The sequence below is a fragment of the Solea solea genome, chromosome 20 (genome assembly GCF_958295425.1).
Source record: "Solea solea chromosome 20, fSolSol10.1, whole genome shotgun sequence".
NCBI classification, from domain to species: domain Eukaryota; kingdom Metazoa; phylum Chordata; class Actinopteri; order Pleuronectiformes; family Soleidae; genus Solea; species Solea solea.
In genome coordinates, this window is record NC_081153.1 from 9336302 (window position 1) to 9357105 (window position 20804).

Sequence of the window (20804 nt, forward strand, 5' to 3'; positions counted from 1 at the left end):
AAAGTAAAGTACAGATACGTGAATTTTGCACTCAAGTACAGTAACAAAGTATTTGTACTTCATTATATTACAACATGCGGCCCAACACTTAATATCATGTTATGAAAACATGGCTGAACCTCAGCTGCAGGGAGGCGATAGAATATAATACTAAATATATTCACTAGCAATGTTTTATAATAGTAATAAGACGACATCCAGGTGTAATCAGCACGTTATTAAATGTATTATATTCAACATTAATATGTACATGAGCTTGTTTTGGGTTTTTATTACAGTTGTCCATATTATTATTGACCTCATTTTCTGTTTTTGATATTTATACTTTCATTTAGCATCATAAATATGTTGATATTGTGAAGTGTTCATCATTCCATTTGAAAACAGACACTTTTACTTTGAAATAATGTGAAATGAATAACCTAATTGTGATCTCATGATGGAATACTGTGTGATAAATCTAAGCTCTTTTCCCACCCTTGTTGTTCCGCCTCCTCGTGACCAGACTCGAACCTCATTGGCCCCCAGGTCATTTTGAGTTTGACACCCCTGAGTTAGAGGAAGGGTCAGAGTTGGGCTTATGAAGGGGGGCGTGTCCTGAGCAACTCCTAAAATAACGTGAGTTTGTAACTTTCGCTTTCGTTCATAACCTGAGTGAGTCAGTTTCACCCGGAGTTTAGTGACGTTGAGGCTCATATTGAATTCTCATTGGCTCAGATGGAGGTTGATGTTCACGCCTCTCAGTGTTTTTATCTCAGTGTTTGTCGCTGGAGTCTCAGTTTGTCTTCTTCTGGATAAAGACGCAGTTTCACCGTCACTTCAACAAACGGAGAAAATCACTATGAAGATCCTGCTTTTACTGGTTCTGCTGGGAATACACAGCGCGAGCGCAGGTGAGCTTCTTTTATGTATAATGTTTGATCGATTGTAACAAATGTTTCATGTGTTTTTATCTTGTACTGTTTGTATAAATGTGGCGTCATTTGATGGTCCTGGATGTTTAGTTGTAGGAATCCATTTTAGATTCTAACAATGTCAAATATATTTAATTATCTGATTTAAATCTTTCTTTCTTTCTTATTGTTTATTATTTTCTTCATCATACAGTCTAATGTGCACATATGCACTTCCACCATTTCACTTTTAGTTATTCATGACCTCATGAAGGTCTATAAAAAGGTGTGAGCTCCAAACGCGGAAAACAACTTTAAAACCTTTTTTAAGTGTATTTATTATCATCTGATATGATTAATAAACTTCATTTAGACGTATCTTACTGATAATTAAACCCTTTTATACAACATTTTACAATTAAATATGAATCAGCAGCTAAATCGTGTATATTTTATCATTAAAAGTGACTCTTCTCATAATGATGAAATAAATAAATAACAGATAAATACCTTCTTGTCAAATGAATTTGTGAATTATTTATTTGTACAACACATCATTTGGATAAAAAACAAATTCATAAATAAATAGTTATAAATACATTGATAAGATATTACTAAAGAAAACATTAAAAAGACTAAAGGTTTATAAGTTATTTCTTAATGAAGAGAATTATTAAATGAAATAATAAAATCTTATAAATATACAGTATGTCTAGATAAATATTTCTCACTGAGGAGGAGTGAAATGTGTTTGAATGTATTTGATGTCGTCTTGACTCTGAGTACAGTGATTTATAAAACTGTCATTCTGAAATCTTAAGTCTTGACGTTCACTGTCTCTCACAGGAACTCACTCTCTGAAGTATTTCTACACTTCATCATCTGAAGTCCCAAACTTCCCACAGTTTGTGGTTGTTGGTTTGGTTGATGATGTTCAGATGGTTCACTATGACAGCAACACAATGAAAGCAGAACCCAAACAGGACTGGATGAGGAAGAACACAGATCCACAGTACTGGGAGAGAGAGACTGGGAACTTTTTGGGTGCCCAGCAGACCTTCAAAGCCAACATTGAAGTTGCAAAGCAGCGCTTCAACCAAACTGGAGGTTTGTTTGTGTTTCACCTTTTACTGATAAAATGTGTATTAATCACCTCACACACTCACACACACAGACACACACACACTCATATTATTTATACACAGTCTACTTTAACTAACGTCTCTTTCTGAAAGTATTAAATAATATTTTCTTTTTTTAACAAAGACTCAGGAAATGTAAACATGTTTAAATCTTCATTCACAGCCTGAACAGCATTTACACTTTTTCAGAGTGAGACTGTGTCGCTCTGCTGTTACACCACCTGTACACTAGATGTCAGTGTAGTTTCTATGATTGAAAGTGAATGAATCATGTTGGAGTTCTAAAGTTGAACAACAATGATCCTTATTGATATTATTCTGATTATTTATTTATTTTAAAGTGAATCAGTGAAGATGATGTTTGCAACCAGTGAACTTATCAATGTGACTGAGAGTCATGGAGCAGACATGCTGCTAATCTGACCAATCACAGTTTAGAGCTGCAACAATTCATCAATTACAATCACAATTAGTTTTTATTGTGAAGTACATTTACACATACAAGGAATTTGACTTGGTGTTTTGGTGCATTTAAATAGAAGAAAATACAATTAGGAAATAAAAATAAAGACCTAAGAAGATATAAATAAATGTATACAGCAACACAAACACAAAATATTTACATGAGGTGCAGTGGGTTAAAATAAATTATAATCATTATTTTTAATATGTTTTGTGTTAATATGACGCATAAATCTACATTTGTTATCATTAATATAATGTTGGCTGAATTGTGGGCTGGATCATGACAGTTTGTTTTTATGTGGGGGGGGGGGTGGGGCCAATTATTTACTGTTTATGAATAAAATGTGAATGGTTAAAAGTTAAAAGATAAAAAGGTGTTCTTTTAAAAAGATTGTTCACATTTTATGACCAAACAAAACTGAATTTCTAAAAGAATCAACAGTTGAATGGATCATTAAAACAAAGCCCTGTCAGTTGTTGCTGTGTTGTCGATGACTTCAGCACAGAATCTTCAACTCTAAATGAATATTACTTTTATCCATGAAATGAAAATGTTAACAATTATCATTACCTTATACTCTATTACTCTTCACACCTTCATGTTCTCTTCATCGTCTTTGTCCATGTAAATCATAAACTTTATCACCGTTTTCATTTCTAAACAGTTAATATTGGGTTAAAGCAGAGGAGGTCAGTGATTGTGTGATGATGATGATGATGATGCAGAGGTCAGGGGTCATCTGCAGAAATAACATTTGTAGAATAAGCTCCAGGTCAGTGTGTTCTAGTGATGATTCATCAAAACTCTGATCTGATACAGGTGAGGTTAAAGAGGGTCCACACACAAATATTCAGGTCTAAGTTTGAACTCGTTGTGGGCGACATGGACAAAAGATAATATCTCCACGATAACGATAATGAGTGGATATCCTTTAAAACTCTGAGATATAACTCATTGATTGTTGCTTACAGATGATATCAAAGGGACACAGTGTTTAAGGAAAACAGTTTAGACGTCACCTGCAACCAGGCTCCTATTGGACGATACCAGCTGTCAATCACTGGTTTAACTCCATGTGAAGCAATCACAGCAGCGTCTTGTGTTGTTTATGTTCCACATTTAACAATGTGTTTAACCAAAAGCACAAATGAATAAAGTGATTATTGAACATGAACCAAACTGCTGACCAATGAAAGTGATTCTAACACCAGGTGTGAACCAACTGAGGCTGTGACAAGTAATCTATTCATCAATGATGAATCAGTTACTAAATGAATCAACTGTTTCCATCAATATTCTTTTTTCTTAGTTTTAAAACACATTGTTCAGCTTCTTAAATGTGAATATTTTCTGGTTTCTTGTCACAAAGAAATGATTCAAAAAATGGATTTGTTTTATTTTCTGGACAAAAGAGGACATTTGAAAACATCATTTGGAGGTTGATCAATATTTGTTGACGTTGTACAGAACAAACAGCTGATCAGTGATTAATGGAGAGAAGAATGAATAATGAACATAATGGTTAGTTGCAGCCCTGGCACCAACGCAGCAGACTCTCAGGTGTGAACACAGACTAAAGTGACGTGACGTCATCACACAGACTTATTCTGTGGAGTCGTCATGAAAGTGAAAACTGTGTGTTTGTGTTTGATGGAACTGACCTTACTTTCTAGCACATGTCTCTGCAGTGTTGCTCCTGCACATACACACTTTGAGATGACGCTGCTTCACAACAGTATCTTGTACTAACACAATTACAATAAGAAGGAAAACAGAATGCAAACATTGAGTCGAGTGTGACGTCAAAGTCAACTCAGCTCACTGACTCGTCCCACACCAGCGTCACAGGAAAAACTGTCTCACAAAACTCAAGAGAAGTGAGACAGTTGTTTAATGAAACTTAAGAAAAGGTGAATCAACAGTGACCAGTGAACATGACATGAGAGTCAAACCAGAGAAATTCTCTGGACAATTGTCACAGAACATTTTCTGATACATTACAGTTGAAACAGTGATTTAATGACATGATGAAAATGTCTCATCATAAATAATAAGATTTTAAGATAGAAAGTAGAGCAACACATGATATTACATTTATTGTGCAATAATGAACCACATTGTGTAGAACAAATAATAAATAAATGACAGAATGAGACATTAGATTTGATCATAGTGTCAGAGCCATAACACTTTTTATTTAATGCTGATTAATGATGTCACTCCATCAAACCTGTGTGTTGTTCTCTGTGGTAAAGAGATGATGTGAACTCTCTCTCTCTCTCTCTCTCTCTCTCTCCCTCTCTCTCTCTCTCTCCCTCTCTCTATCTCTCTCTCTCTCTCTCTCTCTCTCTCTCTCTCTCTCTCTCTCTCTCTCTCTCTCTCTCAGGTGTCCACATTGTCCAGAAAATGTATGGCTGTGACTGGGATGATGAGACTGGAGAAGTTAACAGTTATAATCAGTATGGTTATGATGGAGAAGACTTCATAGTATTGGACCTGAAAACAGAGACATGGATCGCTCCATCATCACAGGCTTTCATCACCAAAAACAAATGGGATGCTGATAAAGCTAATCTTGCTTATTGGAAAAACTACCTCACACAGCATTGTCCTGAGTGGTTGAAGAAGTACGTGGAGTATGGGAAGAGCTCTCTGCAGAGAACAGGTAAAACCCCAGAACCTGAATGAACATAATCTTCATACGTGTCTTTTATTTCTGATGATGTCTTTTACCACCACTGTGTCTCACACTGATGACGTGTCTCTCTCTCTCTCTCTCTTTTCCCCCCTCCATTTTGTCAGTGTCTCTCTTTCACACACACATTTATAAGCACTCTTTTTTTTCTTCTCCTCGTGTTTTCCTTTTTTGTTTGTTTATGTCCACAACAGTTTCACTCTCTGTCTCTTTTAGCGTCCACAGTCTTTTCTAAGTCTCTGTCTCCCATTTCACATTTCTTCATCTGTCTCTTAGAGCTCGACTAAATAATAAAGAACAAATGAGTTATTTGGTCCATAAAATATGTTTATCTGTGTTTCTGAAACCTGGAAATTATGATGATGTTCTCATATGTCTTGTTTTGTCCATAAACCAAAATTATTCACTTTTAGTTAGGGCCCGAGCCACGAATGGCGGGGGCCGGGACGGCGAGGAACCTCCTATTGTAATCCTTCAGATTATTATTATATCCGTGGCTTTCCGGTCATTTTTGAGGGGGTTAACGTGCATGAAAACTCCTGACACTTGGCATGGAGGTCAGGTCTGGTGAAAATGTGATATTGGCATAGGTCCCAAACCCGTGTGTTGCTCAAGGGCTCTATAGCGCCCCCTAAATTGAAAACTGAGGCAAAATTGAGTTTCACCAAATTTCCTGAAACTTGGTGGAAAGATGTTATAGACCAAGACGAACAAAAAAGTCGACAGTAACCATGGTCTCAACTCAACAGGAAGTCAGCCATTTTGAATTCTGGCCTCCATTTTGGTGATTTGCATCCTACGTAATTGAGCAAACGCTGCAACATCCATTTTCCAGTTTAAGATCAATAAATGAATTTAAAGTGTTCATCTATCATCAAAATAGAAACCATTTTAAAAGGTTTACAACATGAAGACAACAAATGATGTGAAATGAAGTCAATCAGTGAAAGAAAGAAAGAAACTTGTAACAATAAGTTGTTTAAGAGGATTTAAAAGAAGTATTTAAAGATAGTGAGTTAGTCAGTCTGATCTCATCAGAAAAAAGGTCCAGACTGAAAAGTCCAGTCCTCAGATGTGTGAAAACCTCAATTTACAGCCAGACTCAGAAACGAATGCAGGATCAATGACAGCAAACAGGAATGTGAGTTATAATAAAGTGTCAACGTTTGTTTTCCTTCTCCAGAGCTTCCCTCAGTGTCTCTCCTCCAGAAGTCTCCCTCCTCTCCAGTGACCTGCCACGCTACAGGTTTCTACCCAAACAAAGCCGTGTTGTCCTGGAGGAAAGACGGAGAGGATCATCATGAGGACGTGGACCACGGAGAGACTCTGCCCAACCATGACGGAACCTTCCAGATGAGCACTGACCTGCGAGTGTCATCAATCCCACCTGAGGACTGGAGGAAGTATGACTGCGTGTTCCAGCTCTCTGGTGTGGAAGACGTTGTCAAAGTACTGGACAAAGACGCCGTCCAATCCAACAGAGGTAAAACTCCTAAACACTCCTTTAATTCACTGTAATAGTTCTGCAGGTCATGCTTGTTGCTTTTCATTGATTCATCAACACTTTCATTGTAGGTCTGTATTCAGTCCATGCTTGTGCTGCATCATGACATCATCATGTGACAAATCCATCAAAGAAAAGTTTTCTTTCACTACTTGTCTTCATGTTATGGTTTTATTTTATAAAACCTTTGATAAAGTTGATCTCCAGCTTAAATCATGGTCAAAAGTTCAGTTCTTCAGTGATCCACAGATAAACTGTACATTCTTTCTTTTGTCGTGATGAATAATTACACCATGTGACCACTAGAGACAGTTTTTTATTCATGTCACTAATGACGAGTAGATTCACATGTGCATAAATCAATAAAGGTCAAATTGATCGGTCAGATAAGTTCACAGTTAAAATGACATTTGGACACAATATTAGGATTTGAATGTAGATATATTTGCTTATATACATATCTGGAGATAATGTAATTATGAGTCAAAATGATTTGATTTCCTCATAAATAACCACAAATAAATAATAATTATCATCAAATAAAAAGGTTATTTATGCCAAATTTAATCCTATGTGCATTTAAAATATGATGTGAAGTGTAAACATATAAAACATGTACATATATATGTTAATCAATGATACAGTAAAAGATTGAACTACATATATTGTGTGTGTGTGTGTGTGTGTGTCAGCTGCTTCATGTGCACAGGTTGTGACTGTTTGTTTTTTGTGTTTTTGCTGAACAGAGAAGCCCATGGACACGACCATCATCATCATCGTTGCAGTGGTTGTTCTTATCGTCATCATCTTCGCTGCCGCTGCTTTCCTCTTGTACAGAAGATTCAGTGGTGAGAGCAACACACACACACACACACACACACACACACACACTGACAGTGTTGTCACTTGTTTTATTTCACACTTTGAGTTGATGCTTTAAAGTCACAAAGGTGAGATTTCTTCACACATGGATCATATTTGTAAACCTGTATCATCAACATCAACAATCCAATGATACTAAACCACTTTTGCTCCATTTATTTCTTCAGACCAGGTTGATTTTTGTTTTTTCAAAGGTTCACTTCTGACAGAGACACTCACACAAACATTTAGGCCAAATATTTACATGCATGCGTTTCATTTGCATAGAAACGTAGAAACTTCAAGTGACTTTTTTCAGTCAAACATGAAGGAAACAATTGAAAATGACATTTCTAATGTAATGTTTGTACATTGTGACTGATGAAATAGGAATGTTTTCACACTCAACAGATTTCTGCTTTGATTCCAATTTAAATAGACGTCAGTGTCACCATGACGTCATCACTACAGCGTGATGATGTCATGGAGCAGGTTTAGAAAAAGAAATGATTTTTAATGTGGAAACTGAAGCTGGAAGTGATTTCTGTTTCACTTTGTGTGAGTTGAAGAGAAACAAATCACTGGTGACAAAATGATGTTTGGAATGATTTTCATTTTTTTTCCTTTTTCAGCCAAATCCGCCCCATCTCGTAAGTAAAGATTTGTATTTCCATGATTCATATTTATTTACAATTCTAACTTAGGTTGAAATGGACGTGGTATTGACACAGCTGTTATTCTACATGTTTACAGAACATGTCCAGGTTTATATGTGTTCATACAGACATATGAGAGCTTTGCTTTTCATGCAAAGACTTGAAAAAAGAAGGAAAGAAAAGAAAAGTGTGATCTTTGTTAACAATGTGTTTCTGACCCCACAGCTGCGAGCAGCACTGAGGTGCAGCAGCTGAACACTGAGAGAGAATAAATGACAAATACATCACCGTTCCTTTGTAAGTAAAACAAAATCACTGAAGAAAAATAACTTGAAATGTTTCACCTCAGATTTATGAAACACTACAAGGAGTTTTCTGTCCATAAAGAAGATCAAATTAACGGCTTTCTTAAAGTGACATGAACATTTTTGTCACCATAAACATTTTGGTCATAATACCCAGCTCTAACTGTCTCACCAGTCTGAATCATCGCAGTTTTACGTCTCAATGACAATGTGTATTTATGAAATCTGTCTTTTTTCAAATATTCATCATCATTTAATGTTGTTTTCTTTCTGTAGGTTCACGGAATCATTTCATCCACTGGAACAAGGAGTGATGTCACCAAAGGGAAATATTGATTCTCAGTCTCATCAGAAATCACTGATTACTGATTGATCAACAAACAAACAACACTTATTCACAAAGTGGCAACATTTGAAAACATCAATGACAAATCTTCATCATTGTCAACACTTATTTCACAGTAAATACAAAGGAATCTGGTGAAATGTTGGCATTAAATCTGTCAATCAAATCAGGAGTTTTTCTCAAGTCAAACACAGTGTTGACAACAATGAAAGCATCACAACTCTGATTGCACACAAACGCATTATTGAAATCTTTGTGTGATCGTCCAAAACAAATCCACACATAGTTCCACTTTCATATTCCTGGTGTTGGGTATCGTCATGGAAACCATGAGAAATAACACAACTCTAAATACACATTGACTATATAGACTTTCTTTTCATTCTCTGGTTGTGTAAAATCACTGGGGACAACAGTGTAAGTCCATCAGCGTCGTTCAATCACACATTTACAACGTGGTAAAGAGACTGTAGATTAGCTGCAGGTGTCATTGTGCTTTTATTTGTGGCACAATGTTTTGCCTCTTTACTCAACAAGATAGAAAATGATTGGACACATTTCCACCTGGTTTGTGTTGCATCTCTAAACTCACTGTTAGTTCCATTTGCAGAAAATCTCTTTCTTCACTATATACACGATGCCACATGTTAATAATAATAATAATAATCACATATTCAGTGATGTATCGGCTGTAGATCCAAGACACCAACACACATTAAACAATAATGATTTTCCAGTTAAATATTTGGCCTGTATATATATTTCGAAACTTTAAATGTTAAAAATAAATATTTTATTTTTAGGATCTGAGTGATAATTATCAATAACATGTTTATTGCTGTTATAATATCCTAATATATGTTTTGGTGTGTTGATTGTATTTTAATCAAATGAGTTAATACAAAAGGTGTGTGGTTTTTAAATTGAATAATTATTTGTATGTGTTTTGGTAAATGAATTAACGTTAAAATAAGTTGCACTGTTATTTCTTTCCTTTTTTTACTTGTATCTTGCTTTTCAATATTCAATAAATCCCCTGATTTTCCAAATTTATACTGTCTCTGTTTAGTTTTTCCTCATTTCACACTCTTAGAGCAGGCTCTGTAAACTCTGCTGCTCCTCTGCAGTGGCTCCTTGTAGCTTTGGAAAGAAGGAAATTCATTCTGTTATTTCTGTGTCATTTTAGTTCTACATTCACAGGAAACTCTTCATTTGCTTTATTTTTCCCCCCAAATCATTTATTGTTAACTTTTTTTACTGCCACACAGTGTTTCCCAAACTTTCTATATTTTAATCTAAATCAGGACAATAACTCATTTACACCTAATATCAAACTTGAACTCAGATGTGTGGTAAATGAATTTCCCCTTCATTTTGTACACGTTATTGTAAATCGTGTACACATAAATCCTAATGAACATGTCGGGAAATAGTTTGATCTAAAAGAATCACTGTGCTCTAGTTTGTGCAATCAGGCAATACAGGGGTGTAGTGGCGCCTTTACGCCACAAGAGGGAGTGTCCCCTCAAATGAGCAACTGTGTCAAGAGTAAACACAGCCGATGCACACAGTGTCTAACCTGCATCCAGTAAAGAATGTGCGTCTTTATTGAAGTGTGCAACAACATTTGGTGTCAGAAGTGGGATCAGCGGTGCTACGGAGAAGCAGTGTGAGATCGCAGACCAAACGCAACTATGGAGCTGGAGCGACTGCAAGATCAACTGAATGAGATCCTGGTGCAGTTCAAATTTGAGCAGCTACAAGAGGTGTGTTTGCAAGCTAAGATTTCCACTGAAAAACAGACCAAAAAGCACACGCTGATCAGAGCAATACATGAAGCCGTAGATAGAGAAGCTATAGTTTGTTTGTTTGTTTGTTTGTTTGTTTGTTTCATTGATTGTCCACAATGTGGAAATGTGTCTTTTGGTGTCATACAAACAACAAGCAGGACGGCAACAACAACACTTACACTCAAACATCTTCAGGGCAAAAAGCAGGACAGCAGTGGCAGTTACATTAAAAAGGCATCAACGGGACATGGTGTTCAGTGCTCCAATGGCATTGGGGATGAAGGGATTTTTAAAGATATTACGATTTGCCCTTGGTACTTTACAACGTCTACCAGAGGGAAGAAGTTCAAACTCCCTATTAAGTGGATGAGAGGGATCGTTTGCTATTTTGACAGCTTTTTTCCTCAGCACTTCCTCATACACACAACTTAATGGTTTCTGTCTCATACCTATGATTTTTCAGGCTATATTTACTATTCTCTGCAGCTTGCTTCTTCCTTTTATGTTTAGATTAGCGTACCACATTGCCATGTTCAAAGTTAAGATGCCCTCCATCAGGTTCTTCTAAACTGTTTCCATAATATGCTTGCTCACTCTAAAGGAGTTGAGCTTGCGTAGTAAGTGGAGACGCTGATTACAGGTTTAAAGAATGTAGTCTGTGTTTTCACTGACATTTAGGTTGCAATCAATATATGTACCTAAATATTTGAACTTGTTTACTACCTCTACAATTTGTCCCTTAATTATAAGGGGGCTGCACAGGGTCCTTTTCATGAAAGACAAGTTCCTGTGTTTTTGTTACATTGATCTCTAAGAAGCTTTCATGGCACCACTTCAGGAGAGATGACACATGTCTCTGTATACGTCCTCTCCCACTATGTCCCCCTTCTCCAATAAGGCAACCAGGGCCATATCATCCGCATACTTCAACAAACCAAACTTTTCCAGATCTAATTGGAATTTGTTTGTGTATATGGAGAAAAGTCATGGGGATAAAATAGTCCCCTGCGGGGCACCAGTGTTAAGCACAATGATGTCGGACCGAGTGTTATTGACCAGGACCTGTTGAGGGCGGTCAGAGAGGAAGTCCCTAACAAGGTGGATGATACCACCGTTTACTCCTATATCAGTAAGTCTCTGCAGCAGGATGTCAATCTGCATGCTGTTAAAAGCAGAAGTGAAATCCATAAACAGGGCCCTAGCAAGATGGGAGGGGACTTGAAGGTGCTTTGACAGGGTGTGGAACATACTGACAGTTGCGTCATCAGTTCCCCTCTGACATTTATAAGCACACTGGAGACGATCTAAGCCAGGGGTGTCAAACGTACGGCCTGCGGGATAAATCTGCATTATTGAAAAAAACAAGAATAAACTTCATTTTCTTTAAAATCTGCAGTTCCTATATTGTCCGCTAGTGGCGCTGTGTTTTAGTCAGTTCTATCGCTTTACCCGCTTTTTCTGTTGACCCTGGCACCCTCTTCAGTGAAATGTCTTTGTCAAAAAAGAGAAAAGTGGACACAGAGTGTCGGATTTTTCAAGAAAAATTGACCTCTTCCTATATGTTCACGGAGGTGAATGGGAAACCCGTGTGCCTGGTGTGCATGACTCCATTCACAGTCAGAGCTTCTGATGTGACCGTTGACATGCAACTTGAAGTCATTGATTTGCAGTGTGATGTAGAATTGAAGGACAAATTTGCTTCTGTGGGCTTGGACACATTTTACAAGTATCTCCAACCAGGCTATCCTAAATTGACAGCACTGGCTGCAAAAATGTTGTCCATGTATGGGACTACCTACCTTTGGGAGCAGGTTTTCTCAGTAATGAACATTAATAAAACGAAGCTGCGCTCAAAGCTCACACATAAGCACTTAAATGAGATTCTGAAAGTGGCTGCTACTCGGGACATGATGCCTGATATTAATGCACTTGTGCAGGCTAAACGATGCCAAGTTTCAGGGGCAAATACTGAGCAAGACTAAATCTTATGGAATGCTCCTGTCAACATTGCACTATAAAAATAAACAGCTGTGAATATTTGCTGTTGTAATTGCTGTGAAAGTCAGTGCTAGTCAGTAACAGATTTACAACAGAAGAGTTTTGTTGAGTAAAAAACTATTTCTTATGCATGCCATATATGTTATGTATGTTGTATGTTTTTTTTACATGTATACATGTTATGCATTAACAAGGAAGGGGACAAATTTACTTTATCAAATGTCTGTTTAAAACAGCTGCCACTTAAGATTTCAAGTGTGTGGAGTCAGTTCATGTGTTCAGAATTGCTTCCCAGATGTGAAAAATGGATTTTAAGTCATTTATACATTTTGACGTGTTTGATGTATTTTAACATGCCGGACAGTGTTTTAACTTCCAATAAATAAAACTGTCAATAAATGTTTTGCAACATTGTACAATCACTGTGATCAGTTTTTATGCATAATGCACTTAAATAAATGTTAAACTGGGTGAAAGTGTTGTTGAAATTGCACATACTTTTCTTAGAAACTCTTAGGTTGTTCATAATATATTTAGTAAAAGGACAATTCATTGCATATAAACATTTTTATAATTTACTTCTTCTTCTTTGCACTAATACAAAGAAAAAGGTGGACTTATTGTTAGTTCTATGTAATTTTGGAATGAGTTTACTGGTCTGGCCCCCTTGAGATCCGATTATGTTGTATGCGGCCCCCAGACCAGAATGAGTTTGACACCCCTGGCTTAGAGGGAATATATCCAAGGCAAAAATTGAGTACAAGAACAAAGTAGAAAGTAAATATTTTGGTGGCAACATAAAACAAGCCTGGGAGGGTCTAAATACACTAATGGGTAAAACCAATAAGAAATGTGATACTCCTCCAAGCATCAATCAGTGTTTTGTTGATGAGTTAAAGCACTTTTTCTGTAGATTTGATAAAGTGGATGACAAACAGGAATGTGATGAGATCTGTAAAAATCTCCCTACAGGAGCACCCACAGCCATCACTGTGGATGCTGTGGCTCAAAGTCTTTTTCAGCTGAAGCCAAACAAGGCCACTGAAGGCCCGTCTACTTAAGGACTGTGCTCCTCAACTGAAAGGAGTCCTCTCAAAACTGTTCAATTCCCTCCTTGTTACAGGCGCGCCCAGATCGTGGAAACTATCCATTATAAGGCCTATACCAAAAAAGCTAGGGGCAAGTAAACCTGAAGATTTTGGGCCCATCGCCATAACCTCCATATTATGCAAAACTATGGAGAGAGTTGTGGTTGATCTTTTGACCACCACAGTGGTTGGTGAACTAGACCCCCTACAGTTTGCCTACAAGAGGGAAAGAGGTACTGATGATGCTGTGCTGACCTTGCTAGATGTGATCTCAAAGCATACGCTAGGGTTTTTATTTGTAGACTTGAGTGCAGCTTTAACTCTATGAAATGACACATTCTTCTGAAAAGGCTGGCAGATTTGAATATTGAAAAAGGCTTGATGCTCTGGATCAGAGACTTTCTCTCTTGCCGCCCTCAAAGGGTCTGTACTAACGCTATTCTGTCAGGAGAACTCATCATAAGCACTGGCTGCCCACAGGGTAGCGTTCTTTCACCTTTGCTCTTTTCACTTTTCACAAATGAGCTTGCACTTAATGATAAAAGTTTTAAATTGATTAAGTACGCCGACGACATGGCCTTAGTCGGCCTGCTACAGAAATCTGACCCCTCTGGTGAGGCCTTTTACCTTGCCCACATTAAGGCCCCAGAAGCGTGGTGTCTTGACAGCCAGCTTCAAATCAACGTGTCAAAAACAAAGGAGCGAGTCGGTCACATAAAGCAAGAACTGACGATAGAGCCACTTTCACTTGATGGCCAGCTTGTTGAAACTGTGGAAACCTTTAAATATCTAGGCACAGGCCTTGACAGTCATTTTAGCTTCTCTGAAAACACAGATTTTATCTTCAAGAAATGCTCACAGCGACTCCGTCTGCTTAGAAGATTAAGCTGCCTTGGAGTCAGTCCGCACATTTTAGAGCTTGTGTATACTGCACATATTGAGAGTGTTAAGTGTAAGGTCAAGCTAGATAGAATTGTAAAAATGGCTGGTAAAATTGTGGGAAAACCCCAGAACATACCAACACTTGCACTGAAAGGACAAGGAGCAAACAAAGAAGAATCCTGACAGATAGCTCTCACCCTCTGTCCTGTCAGTTTGAGCTTCTGAAGTCTGGGAGGCGCTACAGAGTTCCTCTGGCCAAAGGTCCTTTTAAACAATCTTTTATCCCAAATGCCATTGCCATCTTGAACTTGACAAAGTGATCAATTCACATTATGACCTGAACTGCTTTACCGTTGTGCTTATTTATCTTATTAGATCTTATTTTACCTCTACTTTTGTTCCTATTTACACTTAACTTATCTTTGTTTTTATTGTGTCTATTGTATGTTTTTTATGCATGACAATGTTTTTACCTTACTGTCGTCTGTTTACTGTGCTGGTGAGCCAAAGAAAACAATCAAGACTTATTCTATTCTATTCTATTCTATTTGTGAGGTTAATGTCTGTGTGGTATATGGTAAAAGTGTGCACACTGCCAGCTCAGGAAAATGGGAAACAGGCAAAGTAAGAAGCCTGAAGTGTCCGAGCCTGAGGGGCCAGTGGTAGATGATGCAAATTGTATTTAAGTGTCCTAAAGATGAAATGTTTAGTTTTTCAATTAAACTCATGGATGGTGTTGTGTCTCAGGGCTCTTTGGATCACTGAAATCAATCTCAGACACCTGTGATAATCAGTTTGCCAGGTGAGCCCAATTCAAGGAAAAACTAGTCCAGAAGGACGTTCCACATTATTAAGCAGAGCGCCATTTTCAAGCAATATGGGAAAGAAAAAGGATCTCTCTGCTGCTGAAAAGCATGAAATAGTTGAATGCCTTGGACAAGGTATGAAAACCTCAGACATTTCACGAAAACTTAAGCGCGATCATCGTACTGTGAAGAGGTTTGTGGCTGATTCGGAGCACACGCGGGTCCGTGCAGATAAAGGCACAATGAGGAAGGTTTCTGCCAGACAAATACATGGGATTAAGAGAGCAGCTTCGAAAATGCCATTACAAAGCAGCAAACAGGTATTTGAAGCTGCTGGTGCCTCTGGAGTCCCGCCAACATCAAGGTGTAGGATCCTCCAGAGGCTTGCAGTTATGCGTAAACCTTCTATTCGGCCACCCCTAAACAATGCTCACAAGCAGAAACGGCTGCAGTGGGCCCAGAAATACACGAAGACTCATTTTCAAACAGTCTTGTTCACTGATGAGTGCCGTGCAACCCTGGATGGTCCAGATGGACGGAGTAGTGGATGGTTGGTGGACGGCGTGGAGTCATGTTTTGGCCGGAATCATGGGGAGAGAGCTGGTCGGCCCCTTTAGGGTCCCCGAAGGTGTGAAAAGGACCTCTGAAAAGTATGTGGAGTTTCTGACTGAGCACTTTCTTCCATGGTACAAAAAGAAGAACCGTGCTTTCCGTAACAAAATCCTCTTCATGCATGACAATGCACCATGTCATGCTGCAAGGAATACCTCTGCATCATTGGCTGCTATGGGCATAAAAGGAGAGAAACTCATGGTGTGGCCCCCATCCTCCCCTGACCTCAACCCTATGGAGAACTTCTGGAGCATCCTCAAACAAAGGATCTATGAGGGTGGGAGGCAGTTCACATCCAAACAGCAGCTCTGGGAGGCTATACTGACATTCTGCAAAGAAATTCAAGCAGAAACTCTCCAAAAACTCATACGTTCAATGGATGTGAGAATCGTGAAGCTGCTATCAAATAAGGGGTCCTATGTTAAAATGGAACTTGACCTGTTGAGATGTTTTTCATTGAAATAGCTTTTGATTTCAATAAATATGACCTCCTAATGCTGCAAATTCAACAAATGTCCATTTTCAGTTCTTTACAACCTAGAAAATGTTTTGAAACTCTGTTGTGCATCATAATTTGGAACAGTGCATTTGAAGTTTTTTATTTTTGATCCTTGGAAGGTTTGTTCAATGACATTCAAATTATACTCTGACGGTTAATAATGACTTGAAAATAATGCTGACTGTCATTTGCATCGACTATTTAGAAACATTAGAGAAAAATATCACTGGCATAATCATTTGGAACACGGTGCATAAAATAAAAACAGAGTCACGGAGTGAAATGAACTGCAAGAAAATGTGAGCTCTTCAAAAATCAGGTGAGATTCCTGGGAAGGCTTGTTACAGACAACGGTCATACAATGGACCCTGCAGACATTGCTCCTGTCCAAGCATTCAAACAACAACGGACCCCCACCACAAAGGGGGAAGTGAGGAAGCTGCTGGGATTCATCTCTTTCTACCGCAACTATATTTCTAACTTTTCACGTATAGCAAAGCCTCTCTATGACCTGCTGTGCACAGAAAATACGGTAAGAGAAAAGCCCAAACACAAGAAATATGGCAGAAAAACACAACACAAAGCCCTTTGTGTTGTGTTTTGTGTTTTCTGCCATATTTCTTGTGTTCTTCTTGTGCCAATTACCATCATCTCGTGTGGTCATCTGAACACCAACAGGTACTCTGTCGACTGATTGATTGTCTCTCCCAGCCACCAGTGTTAGGATATCCTGACTTTGAACAACCGTTCATCTTACACTGCGATGCATCACAGGAGGGGCTCGGAGCGGTGCTTTATCAGAGGCAACATGGAAAGCTGGTGGTGATTGCCGACGGGTCAAGGACGCTAACTGCCCCTGAGAAAAACTACCATCTCCACTCAGGCAAGTTGGAGTTTCTTGCCCTGAAGTGGGCCATATGTGAACGGTCTCTACTATTCTCCACCGTTTGTAGCCTACGCCGATAACAACCCACTCACATATGTGCTCACTACAGCCAAGCTGTGAATGCACCCACATACAGGTGGGTCGCTGAGCTCACTGACTTCCAGTTCTCCATCAAGTTTATTGTTTATTGTTTATTTAAAAGGATCCCCATTAGCTGCCACAACAGGTGCTACAGGTGACCACAAGCTAGTCTTCCTGGGGTCCACACACACACACTCACAAAAAAGAAACATCTAAAATAGAATCTAAAAGCAGTAAAACATTGTAGCCATCATTATAAACATCATCAGAAAATATTCAGAATAAGTTCTTACAGCATTACATTTATTATTACATTCATACAGTAAATACAGTATGTCCAGACCCAATCACAAAGTTAAACAGTACATTCTCAGATGGTACTTGAAAGATACTTTGCTATTCAGTTTACGTATATTCAGTGGACAATTATTCCAGTGATTGATGCCACGATAAATGACAGTTCTCTTTAAAGCATTTGGGCATTTTGGGCGTGGTAACATCAACTGGTCGTTAGCAGCTGCCCTAGTCAAATGGGAATGAACCTGATCACATCTGCACATTTGGTTATGTAAGAAAACGGGTTGAGTAGAAAAAAAAACAGTATTTCTGAAAAATGTTGTTTGTGTCGAAAACCAACCTGTTATCTACTGTTAACCGTGAGAGTCTACGAAGCATACTGACAGTGTTTGTTCTCATGGAACACAAGACTCCACCATGACCAGGGAACGGAATTTGAAAATAAACTGTCTAACTGCTAAGCTTCAGGAATTCAGTGGAGTTAAGGGGTCCAGGACCACCCCATACCACCCACAGGGGAATGGCCAGGTGGAGAGGTTCAACAGGACTCTGCTGAGCATGCTCAGAAACCTCCCGGACACAGCTAAGGCAGACTGGAAAGCTTCCCTGGCCAAGGTCGTTCATGCTTTCAACTGCACGCGTAGCCAGGCTACAGGCTATGCACCATATTATCTCCCGATTGATCTGATGTTTGGTCTCACAGTGAAGGACCAGACCTCATCACATTAAGGACTATGCTGAGACGTGGAAGGCTCGCTCGCATGAATGATGCTTACAGGGTGGCCTCAGAGACAGCCAGTGAGGAGAGCAGACGAGGAAAAGACCTCTATGACAGAGAGGCTTATGGTGCAGAATTATATCCTGGATGCAGAGTGCTGGTCCCGAACTTCAATGTCTTGGAGACAGAGAAGACCGAGAGCAATATTTACTTACAATAAGTTGGGACTGCCTACCATGTCCTATGTATAGGTAACCATGGCAGTTAGATAGGTTGTATATGTGAGTCCAGATAAAAGACAGTTAAAGTCAAGCTGATGTTACTGTTCATTTGAAGAATTTAGAGTTCTTAGAGTTAAGTCAAGCTATAATACAGATGTGACTAGTGAATAGGAATAAGGTTATCTTTGAGTGAATATGGACTAATGTAACCCACTGTGACCACTCTCCAGCACACTTTGAAGTAGATAGGAAGTCATGTCTATGTTAAAGGGCCTTACTCAGAAAAGATGCAGACACCCGTGCTAGTGACGGAAGTTGCAGTGGACTGTTATCGTGCACAATAACGCCTGCTGCAAACATATGGCATCAACGGGAGATAAGTGCTATATGGTTTACTGAAACAGTATCGCATCTTCAGGGACTTTCTGACTCCTACTGGGACATAACCTTTCTAAATGCGGGGTTGTACTGCAACACGGGACTGTATGTGTGTCAGCATGTCGGGACGACATTGAATTTTCGACGGGAGAGTGTAAGGACAATGAGTTCAAATTGTTATAAAAAGGGACACCCATATATTTGTGTTATTTCATATTTCATGTTATTAATATTTTGTTATTTCGTGTTATTAATATTTTTGTTATTTCATATTTCATGTTATTAATATTTTTGTTATTTCATATTATAATTTTTTTGTTATTTCATGTTATTAATATTTCTGTTATTTCATATTTAATGTAAGTAATATTTTTGTTATTTCATATTTCATGTTATTAATATTTTTTTTATTTCATGTTATTAATATTTTTGTTATTTCATTTTCATGTTATTAATATTTTCTGTTTGATCTAAAAGAATCACTGTGCTCTATTTTCAGCAATCAGGCAATACAGGGGTGTAGTGGCGCCTTTACGCCACAAGAGGGAGTGTCCCCTCAAATGAGCAACTGTGTCAAGGGTAAACACAGCCGATGCACACAGTGTCTAACCTGCATCCGGCTGGACAGAACCGTAACAATGCGCATTGCCATGTGTATTTTTAGACTGTCCAGTAAAGAATGTGCGTCTTTATTGAAGTGTGCAACAAAGGTAAAGTAAGGTTAACAAAACACGCAGGACAAAAGGTCAAAAGGTTAGAACAACGCAAGAAATGTAATATCAGAGAAAACGTTACTTCAACTACAAATGGCGACAAGTGGCACACCATGAGGTGTTAACCATTGAATCTCGAGTAACACCAGTACACAGAGTTCAAAGGTCAATCACGTAAAACAACAACAACTCTCAGGTTTTTCTAAAGACGGACAAAGCGCAGCCGCCACCATCTAAAGCCAGCCCCAACTCAAGTCTCCCAGGCGTCTTTATACTGCAAGGCTGGTCATCGTCAGGCGTAGTTTGGCTGATTGCATTCCAGCCATTGATGGCTGAGCGTCCACAGCTGGACAACAGAAGCTGCAGCAAACCTAAACACACACATACACCCAGACACACACGTACATGTACACAACAGCTGGAACACACTGACAAAAGGCTGATGTGCTCAACTGCATCTGTTTAAGTAGATGAACCTGGTTGATTGGACTCAACCACTCTCTGACAGCCAGGGGGGTGTTATGGCAGCCTGCTACACTCCTCCTCAGATGAAGAAGACCATCTGTCCCCTTCAATTATCTATGGACTGGACAGAGAAGTATATAAGATCAGGCAGGAGATGCTTTGAGTGAAGCTTGGCTTGAAATGTTTGTGTTCAATTTAAGTTCTGTTAATGGTTGGGCTCATAAAACTGCAGTGTTTTTATGTTTTTTTTATTGTATTTAGTTTTTGACCTTGACCTGCTCTCATAGTTTACACCTATGGTACGGGGAAGAACTGCACGAGTATGGGCTGGACGTCCCAGGACCAAGATGGAAGACACCAACAAAGGTGGTTGACAATAATGAAGTCAAGACTTTATCCACACGGAAACAGAACTTTACCTACATGATCTTTGTCTTTGTCTTTTTAAAAGGTTTTCTGTCAACACGTCATTGTTTCAAGAAATGTCTTCATCCACATGACT

At 38.6% G+C, this 20804-nt stretch overlaps 1 protein-coding gene across 1 annotated transcript; it reads left to right on the forward strand.

Annotated features, from left to right (window-relative positions):
* The first annotated feature begins 719 nt into the window (after window positions 1-719).
* Window positions 720-9921, forward strand: LOC131447120 (major histocompatibility complex class I-related gene protein-like). Its single transcript, XM_058618604.1, has 8 exons — window positions 720-893; window positions 1740-2000; window positions 4888-5166; window positions 6380-6679; window positions 7447-7548; window positions 8194-8211; window positions 8443-8514; window positions 8799-9921. Exons 1-7 carry the CDS (start codon window positions 728-730, stop codon window positions 8487-8489), a joined length of 1173 nt encoding a protein of 390 aa, XP_058474587.1. The 5' UTR covers window positions 720-727; the 3' UTR covers window positions 8490-8514; window positions 8799-9921.
* Window positions 9922-20804: the final 10883 nt, after the last annotated feature.

Excerpts from the sequence above, each read along its gene's own strand:
- LOC131447120 (XM_058618604.1), top strand. The coding sequence starts at position 728 with ATGTTCACGCCTCTCAGTGTTTTTATCTCAGTGTTTGTCGCTGGAGTC. Across the intron at positions 5,167-6,379 it reads GAGCTCTCTGCAGAGAACAG|AGCTTCCCTCAGTGTCTCTC; the intron begins GTAAAACCCCAG and ends TTCCTTCTCCAG. Across the intron at positions 6,680-7,446 it reads CGCCGTCCAATCCAACAGAG|AGAAGCCCATGGACACGACC; the intron begins GTAAAACTCCTA and ends TTTGCTGAACAG.